This window comes from Rutidosis leptorrhynchoides, chromosome 8 (assembly GCF_046630445.1).
Source record: "Rutidosis leptorrhynchoides isolate AG116_Rl617_1_P2 chromosome 8, CSIRO_AGI_Rlap_v1, whole genome shotgun sequence".
Lineage (NCBI taxonomy): Eukaryota > Viridiplantae > Streptophyta > Magnoliopsida > Asterales > Asteraceae > Rutidosis > Rutidosis leptorrhynchoides.
The window spans coordinates 44,147,054-44,156,230 of record NC_092340.1 but is presented as its reverse complement, the minus strand read 5'-3'; the positions used below and the strand labels follow the sequence as shown (position 1 = coordinate 44,156,230).

The following is a 9,177-nucleotide window of genomic DNA, read 5'->3' as shown; positions in this document are numbered from 1 at the left end:
AATAAAAATAATACGGAGGAAAAGAAGAGAAAAGGAAAAAACAAAAATAACAGTGTTACACAGGTAACGGTGGGAGGCGACGGCCAGTTTTAACGCCTGTTTAACGCCGGCGGGGTATCGACGGTATCACCGTCCCCGGCGTTAAATTGGCATAACGGTGAAAAAAATCCACGACTCCTAGTGCTCTTACCTGTTCCCACGAATCATCCAAAATGAATGCAGAATGCTTTAAAATATCATTGATTTATGCGTACTTTCTTGAATCAGTTTGTGTGTAAAACTATCATCTTTATGGTATGGTTTTCTGAATCTTTAAGAAGTAACAACTACATTAAAAACCATAATGGGAAAAATAAATGTAATACGCAGCTCAATATGATTACTCTCTGGCTGTTATAAATAAGAAAAAATAATATTAAAATTAATAACATATAATCCAAAATCAACGACTTACTTACACCAGCAGTTCATGATTAACCAAGAACTGATGACTCCCAGCTTCCTTAAGAGTCACATTAAAAAAAAAAATGTAATCATAATTCCCCCTAAACTCAATCACCCAATTCAACATTTTCTTGATTTTGATTCTTTCATTTTTAAACATCTCATATTCTCGACGATTGCGAGTGCCTCTTGCTGCCACGATCAATGCTAGATGCACACCCATCTCGAGACTTCGATTTCAACCTTAACACAACCCCGAACATCTTACATAAACTGTTCCAACTGACCCCTTTAGTCTTCACCAGCTTATCGATCTCTTTCTTCATCGTCAAGCACTCTTTCTCGAGCTCAGAAACCCGACCCCGCATGTCATCCACGGCCACGACCCGTTGATCACTTTCTACGTTTGTTAAAAGGTGTACATTACCACTTTGTGGGACCAACATGCTGCTGGTTAAGTGTGTCTGTGAGCTGTAGTTGTCCGAGACGTATAAGCATCCGGCTACAGATGTGCGTAGCCGCAGCTGCTCAAAAAAGAGAACTTGGATGATGAAACGTAACGGTAGTCGCTCGTTCTGGGCTGCGTGTGTGCTCGCTTCGAGCGAGAGTTTCTGGCAGTCCATGAGTCTGCAGAGTAGCTCCCTATCTGAATCTGTTAGCCATGGATGAGCCTGCAAAGATTATGAAAAGTTGTCTTTTAGTTTATAATAAAAGAGTAAATTATACACAATAGTCCTTGACTCCTTGTAGTTTACATGAAAATTACACCGACCGTCCCGTTTGGAAGTTACAGCAGTCGTCCATGTGGTTAAAATGAACTTACACCAATTGTTCTTATGTTTTAAAAATTACATTGATCGTCCCAAACTCATATAAAAATGTACGTTAATGGTCCTTGACTTATTCAAAATCTGCATTTATAAGAGGTACCGGGGAAGAACATTAAAAACAGGAAGGGCAGGTACTCAAAATAGGAAGAACCGAGTGCCAAAAAAACGGTTTCGCTTCAAACTACCAACATACACTTTTAGGTAAGTCAGAGACGAACAATGTAATTAATTTTCAAAAGATAAAAGACAGATTGGTATAATTTCATGAAAACCAGAGGAACTATCGCTGTAATTTTCAAAACATAAGGACCGTTGGTGTAATTTCATGTAAATCACAAGGACTACTGATACAGTTTACTCTTTATAAAACTTGTTAATTCATTTTTGGTTCTATTGAAAACAGACTTTCAGACTATCATTAATCATAATTGACACTCACTCACTGTTTATGAAAAGTAAAAAACCTAAGAAAAATGTGTTTCGGGTCAACCCATATACTAAACCCGCCCATATTAACCCATCAAGTTCTGTTCTTTATGTTACCTTGAGATATATATCGATAGAGCGGTACATTCCATCGTCCATTGGCCTTGCATAATCAGGGATGGTAGCAGCCAAAGTTTGAAACTTTTCAAGCTTTAAGTTAATATCAGAAGCCACCTCAGCAAGATAATTGTCAACAAGATTAGCCACCGTAGTCATTGGCGTAAGCGAGCGTGAATTCCCCATCAACCCATCATCATCATTGTCTTCATTGAAGCCCGATTCAGTAATTTCACTTCCATTATGATCCCGATCCATGATCATGAAGTGATCAAGAATCCTTTGGACACAATCGATTTCATAAAGTGTCTCACTTGTACAACTCATATTCGGAATTAAAATATCTTCAACAGAAGCTTGATCCAACTGCAGCCCAATTCGTCTTTCCAAGTTTTCAACACACAACGGGCTACAATGTAAAACCATCGATGTTCTTAGCAGCCTAAGAAGAAATTTTGTGGGTATAACTTGTTTTTGACTCGGAAGCAAGTTGACTATCTCTTCAAGAAGAATCTTTTGATCTGAATTTGAATTTGAATTTGAATCGAACGAAGAAGGATAAAGATTCCCATTTGAAAAAGTTGATTCTCTACCAAGTAAAGGAAGATGCTTTTTAGCATAGAACATGAGGGACCCAGCTATCCGTTCTTGATCATGACCGTTTGACTCGATTGCTAAGATGAATTGTTTGTAAAATGGTAACTTAAGCTTGGAAACATCCTCGTACCACCAATCTTGGTTTGTGGAAGTGGTTTGGATCCCGTTCCAAATGACAGTAGCGAAAGGCTTATCTTTTGTAGTTGAAACGGGCCAACCAAACATATCGTTATCAAACGAAGAACATTTTAAAGCGAGAGACTTTATGCATCTTGAAACTATATGAAGCTTTTCGGCTAACTCTATAACTTGTTCACACGATTCAAGTGCTTTTAAGGTATCACTCCAGGATTCAAACACTTCAACGAGGAACCTTTCCATATGATTAATGAGATTTCCTTCCCCATATTCTTCGGTCATTTGAAGATACTCAGATGCACATCGAAGAGGAACTACATTGGTTGAGTTGACTTCTAGTTTGACTCCGTAGCAGAATCTAGCAATGTGCAGAAAGATTTTTGGCCCGCCAGGTAGATCGTGAAGTCTAAGAACACAAGATTGTTTCTCATCATCAATTTTTGTCTTTTTTTCGTCATCAGAAAAATCCCCAATGAGATTTTCGAATGTTTTGCTCCTAGATGATAAGGGGAACTGCAAGTTATTCCAAGCAACATATGGTTATGGTAGTTAGACAGTTACGATAAATATTCTGAAAGTACACATCCAAACCCGTAAGGGTTATGGTAGTTAGACAGTTACAACGATCGTTTCTCATGTCTTATCTATTATTGATTGTCTGGTTTTCTTTTAAAATCGGTTGTCTTCCCTGAATTCACAAACTATTGGAGCAAGTAACTAAAGTATACTCTCTCCGTCTCATTATAAGTGCCCACCGTTGATTTTTAAAAGTCTTTCTTTTTCAGTTTTGACTGTGATGTTTTTTATTTGTGTTCTATATTACTTGATGGAACTTATATCAAAAAACACATTCTAAACCCAATCCATTCATATAACTTTAATCAAATATTATATAGCAGAAAATAAAAATATTTAAAGTCAAAGTTGAAAAAAAAACTTCGAAAAGTCAATAGTGGACAACGTAATAGTAACATTATTAACAGTTATGACGAGTAAAATCATACCTTGTGAAGATGGAACGAAACATCTCCAACTTCAACGGTAACATCACTTGGAAGACCAGATGAACAGATCCTGCGAAAATTTGATATAAATATATGTTGTTTCAACACTTTGGAGTAAGAGAATGTATATAAATACCTTTAGTTTTACATCATTCAGAAACTACAACAATTTAGTATTAGTCCACACACAAATGGGAACCTAAGAACTGCAACTAATATTTAGCACATATTCATGAGATAAAATATTTGGTTACGGACACTTATCACGGAGAGTTTTCATGCTTCAGTTTTACAAGATTATTAAACTACTATATTTTGAGTCAATTTATTGAACATTGTTATGTTATGTTATTATTATTTTTTTTGAACAGCGATTGGGATCACCCGAGGGGGACTTTAACCACCCGTTGCGATCATCTTCCGTTTCGACTATGCCGATACAGCGATAAACCCCGCCCCCATCGCTGCCCGGGAGGAAACCTTGAAACCGATCCAAGGGCACGGCCAAGTAAAACCCCCTCCCCTTTACCCCCAAACGATATAGGAAAGGTGTCATGGGTGAATACTTCCTGGCAGGGATGAAATTGTGTTTTTAATATACAGCCAACGGGGTCGAACTCCTGACCTCCCCTAAAGGAGGCAGGCCACCAACCGTTGAACCACATCACAATTTCTATGTTATGTTATCATTACAAAAAGATGTACTAGCCCTTTTTAAATTTGAATCTAGGATTCATCTTGGACCCTGATCGGTTTGACTACTTAAAGTCAGAGCTAGTACTTGTAGTTATGAAGCTTGATATGAGCTTTATCACCATTTTATTAATCACGTGTATAAGCTTGATATGAGCTTTATCGCCATTTTATTAATCGGTTTGACTACTTAAAAATTAATTCTTCAAGTCTTAAATAGTGGAACTAAAATTCCTTGACCTAACAATGTACCTCAAGTTCCCCATTCCTTATCAATCAATGTAAAAGAAAAATATATTATACAAAAAAATTCCAAATTGTTACTCCATTATTTTCTGCTTAGAAAATGTTCAAGTAAAACTATTGTCACATTGAGCCCACAATGCTGAAACACTGATCATGAATTAATACAAAACCCTGCAAACAAATACTTAAACAAACAGAATGGGAATTCGAATGTGGGTAAGAAAACAAGCCCACATCACAATTAATTAAAAATAATCTTAAACCTCGGTAATAGGGCATCAATACGGAACAACAACAAAATCTTTTTTTAACAAAAACTCATAAAAACTTAAACTTGAAATGTGGGTATTAATCAAAACGATAAACAATAAATACCCCATTAATCAATTTTCACAAAACGATCACAGATTAAAAAAACAACTAACCAGGAATTGGAATCTTGATCGAAATGAAAAACCTCCGATTTAGACCCTAACTTGATACATGCCATCGCTAATGCACGTAAAGTTGCAAACTTTATGTATAGCTGATAACTGCAATGCGGTTAGAATTTAATAAAGATAGTGGGTGTGATAAAATGATGCTCAACAATGTGTGGGGGACACGGGGGCACAGGGGGCAAAGTTGTAATGAGTAAAAATGCACACTATTTGTGTTTTATGTTATTATTATTATATTATTATTATTTTTTATCTTTTTTTGCTTGTGGAATTGTGGGATTTGAGGAAGGTGATGGTCCCTAGTCTATAGGGAAAAAAAATACAAGAATCCCAGAGGGATAGAACAATCTGTTCTTTGCTGTAGCAGTTTTGCATTCTCATTTGCACCATTGTTATACCCAAAACCCTTTTTACTCTTTTGTACCCTCAATTAATAATTAAGTTTCAAATTTAGTCCTTTGGGAAGTTTTACTTCTATATTGGTCCCGTAGGTACATTACTATAAGAAGTTATATTGTACTAAATGAATTAGCAAATGGATTGAAAACATATGGGGGTCACAAAATGTAAACTACGCTGTAAAGAATGCGACGGGTCGATCAGGAGGTCTTCTTCTTATCTGGGATCCAAACGTATTTAAGGTTAACCACGCGGTGGAGGGCGAATTCTTCCTAGCCATCAAAGGTAAACTCTCCAACTATAGTTCTGATATTGTAGTTGTAAATGTTTATGGACCACACAGTGACGAAAAGAAAAAAAGATTTTGGGATAGTCTGAATGAATTGATGAAAGTGGACAACATGGCTTGGGTAATATGTGGAGATTTTAACGAAGTGAGATCCGATTTAGAAAGGGAGAACACAAATTTTATTGCAAGAAGAGCTAACATTTTTAATGATTTCATCAACAAGAATAGTCTCCTAGAGGTCCCCCTAATCGGTAAAAAATTCACGAGAATTAGTGATGATGGCTTACGATTTAGCAAACTCGATCGTTTTCTAGTTTCGGATAATTTTGCTAATTTGTGGGATGATCTCTATGTTACACCACTGGACAGAAATCTTTCGGATCACACACCACTCCTGCTCAAAAATGAACGTGATGATTTCGGGCCGAAACCCTTTCGAGTCTTTGACTCCTGGTTTGATAACAATGAAGCCGAAAGCATCATTAGCGAGGCTTGGAACATTCCTGTTGCAGGTCACCGCCTAGATTCGGTTTTTAGATTAAAACTCAGAAATGTCAAGCAGAAACTTAGAGAGTGGAGCACTCGAACTTACGGGAAAATAGATGAAGACCTGCAATTTCTAAACAATATTTGTAATAAATTCGAACTTGATGCAGAAAATCAAAAGCTCACTGATACTGAAAGACTAGAATGGATTTCAAAACGTGGAGAATGGGTCGAGAAAGATCGTGTTAAAAGAAATATGCTGAGACAGAAAGCTAGAATTAAATGGGCGATTGACGGAGATGAAAACTCCAAATTCTTCCACTCGACAATCAAAAGACGGAACAACAAAAACAACATTCGGGGCCTTCATATTAACGGGTCATGGTGTGAGGATCCTAATACAATCAAGCAGGAGATTCATAGATACTTCCAATGCTTCTACGAAGAGCACGAATCCAGGGGTCTCACTTTCGATAGCTTCACGACACCAAAAATTTCACATGAAGAAGCCGAAAATTTAGAAGCACAATTCACCCAGGATGAAGTGTGGGCAGCAATTAATGATTGTGGTCTATCAAAAGCTCCTGGCCCCGACGGATTTAACTTCCATTTTTATAAGAAGTTTTGGAATATAATTAAGAGAGATCTAATGGGAGCAATTGAGTGGTTTTGGGAACATGGAGAAATCTCTCAAGGGTGTAATGCATCATTCATCACCCTCATCCCAAAAGTAAACGACCCGACTCATCTTCGTGACTATAGGCCTATAAGTCTCATAGGAAGCTACTACAAGATCATCGCCAAAGTCCTAGCAAATAGATTAAGTAAGGTTCTTGACGACTTGATAGGCATCGAACAAAGTGCCTTTGTGAAAGGAAGATCGATACTTGATAGCATTCTTATCGCCAATGAGCTAGTAAGCGATGTTAAAAGGAGGAAAACGGAATGTTTCATATTTAAGGCTGACTTTGAAAAAGCCTTCGATTGTGTTCGGTGGAAATTTCTTTTTGACATCATGGAGAAAATGGGATTTGGGGCAAAATGGAGAAAATGGATCGACTCTTGCTTCCGTTCAGCTACTATCTCAATCCTGGTTAATGGCTCTCCGACAAAGGAATTTAAACTTCATAAAGGCGTCCGACAAGGTGATCCTCTATCACCTTATCTCTTCATCATTGCAAGTGAGGGCTTAAACATCCTCACGAATATCGCGGTAAAAGAAAAAATCATTAGAGGCGTGGAACTTGGGGAGAATAAAGTTGCAATTTCTCACCTCCAATTCGCTGACGATACAATCTTTTTTGGTGACTGGCATAAACGAAACATTAGCAACGTTCATAAGACTCTCATGTGCTTCCAAAAACTTTCTGGGCTGAAAATCAACTTCAAAAAAAGTCAATTGTATGGTGTTGGTGTTCCTAAAGCTGTCACCGATCACATGGCCACACGATTGGGTTGCAAATCTGGCTCGTTGCCTTTTATTTACTTGGGCATGCCCATCGGGGAGAATATGCAGAAAAAAGGAGCGTGGAACCCAATTATTGATAAATTTAAAAAACGCTTCTCGGGTTGGAAATCTAGAACAATGTCGTTCAGGGGTCGGTTGATGGTTATCAAATCGATCCTAAGTAGTTTACCTCTTTACTTCTTCTCATTGTTTCAAGCACCTTCAGCCGTCATCAACCTTCTTGAGAGCATGCGACGTAAGTTTTTTTGGGGTGGGACGAGTTCCGATTTTAAACTCGCATGGGTAAAATGGGATTCAATTATTCTACCATACAATGAGGGCGGGCTAAATATTACCTCTCTTAAATCCAAAAATTGGGCACTCTTGGGCAAGTGGTGGTGGCGTTTTCGCAACGAAAACGAATCACTATGGGTAAACATAATCAAAAGCATTTACGGGCGGGATGGCGGGTTGGGCTCTTGTATGTCTAACAATTTGAAAAGGCATGTTTCAGTGTGGGACAACATTATCAAGGTAGGTGCGAACATGAAAGAGACGGGCATTCCTTTTGAAGAGCAATTCATACATTATATTGGCGACGGGCAGGACATACAATTCTGGGATGACATTTGGGTCGGTAACAACCCCCTCAAATCGTTATTCCCTAGATTGTATAGACTCGAATCCAATTATGCGTGCTCGGTCAGAGAGAGGGTTACATGTACAAATGGCAATTGGACTTTCAAGTGGAATTGGACAAGAATCCTAACAGGAAGATTGCATGGAGAACTCGATCGTCTTACGAGCTTAATCACTGCGTATGCCAAAATTGGGTCAGGCACATCAAAATGGGTATGCAAACTGAACGACATCAGTGGTTACTCTTAAAAAAAAATGGCTGCATTCATTGATAAAACCATCATTGCAAGAGTGAACGTTAGCGGTAAAACTCTCCGGAATAACTTGATACCACTCAAAGTGGGTATTTTTATTTGGCGAGTATTGAAAGAAAGAGTTGCAGTAAAAACGGAGCTAGTAAAGCGAGGTGTAAATTTATCCTCAATCATATGCCCCATGTGTAATAAGGAAGCTGAATCTACAAACCACGCTTTACTATCTTGCGATCTTGCAACGGATGTGTGGACAAGAATTCATAGGTGGTGGAATCAAAGTTTCAATCATAACAGTTGTATTGGCGATATATTACAAGCTATAAACCACAACACCATGCCAACAGCTCTACTCAAAATGTGGCAAGCAATCACGTGGACGACGACTTACTTCATTTGGAAAAACAGAAACCAAAAAGTTTTCAACGATGATTCATGGTCGGCGGCAAAAATTGTATGCGATATTCAAGAAAAATCGTACGTATGGATCATGAATCGATCGAGAAGAACGCGCAAAGATTGGTTACAATGGATCCTAAACCCCATCAACCTCGGAGTACCTGACGTCTACAACCTGGATCCTGGTTAATCTCACAGCATCTCATCTTATGTCTTCTACTACGCATTCGTGTTTACAAGTGGTCGAAGTATATATTTCTGTAATGTGATTTTGGTGCTCCTTGCACCCAACTCTGTACATATTATTTATACATAATATACATATTGCCTTT

General features: G+C 38.0%; 2 protein-coding genes across 2 annotated transcripts; one reads left to right on the top strand and one right to left on the bottom strand.

Moving 5' to 3' along the window:
* Positions 1-471: 471 nt before the first annotated feature.
* Positions 472-4,985, bottom strand: LOC139864815 (putative BTB/POZ domain-containing protein At5g13600). The gene is made up of 4 exons (XM_071853385.1): positions 4,921-4,985; positions 3,557-3,626; positions 1,818-3,065; positions 472-1,115 (listed from the first exon to the last, which is right to left on the bottom strand). Exons 1-4 carry the CDS (start codon positions 4,983-4,985, stop codon positions 606-608), a joined length of 1,893 nt encoding a protein of 630 aa, XP_071709486.1. The 3' UTR covers positions 472-605.
* A 3,465-nt stretch (positions 4,986-8,450) lies between these two features.
* On the top strand, positions 8,451-9,035 carry LOC139863353 (uncharacterized). Its single transcript, XM_071851991.1, has one exon. The coding sequence runs from the start codon at positions 8,451-8,453 to the stop codon at positions 9,033-9,035; it is 585 nt and encodes a 194-aa protein (XP_071708092.1).
* The last annotated feature ends 142 nt before the right edge of the window (positions 9,036-9,177 follow it).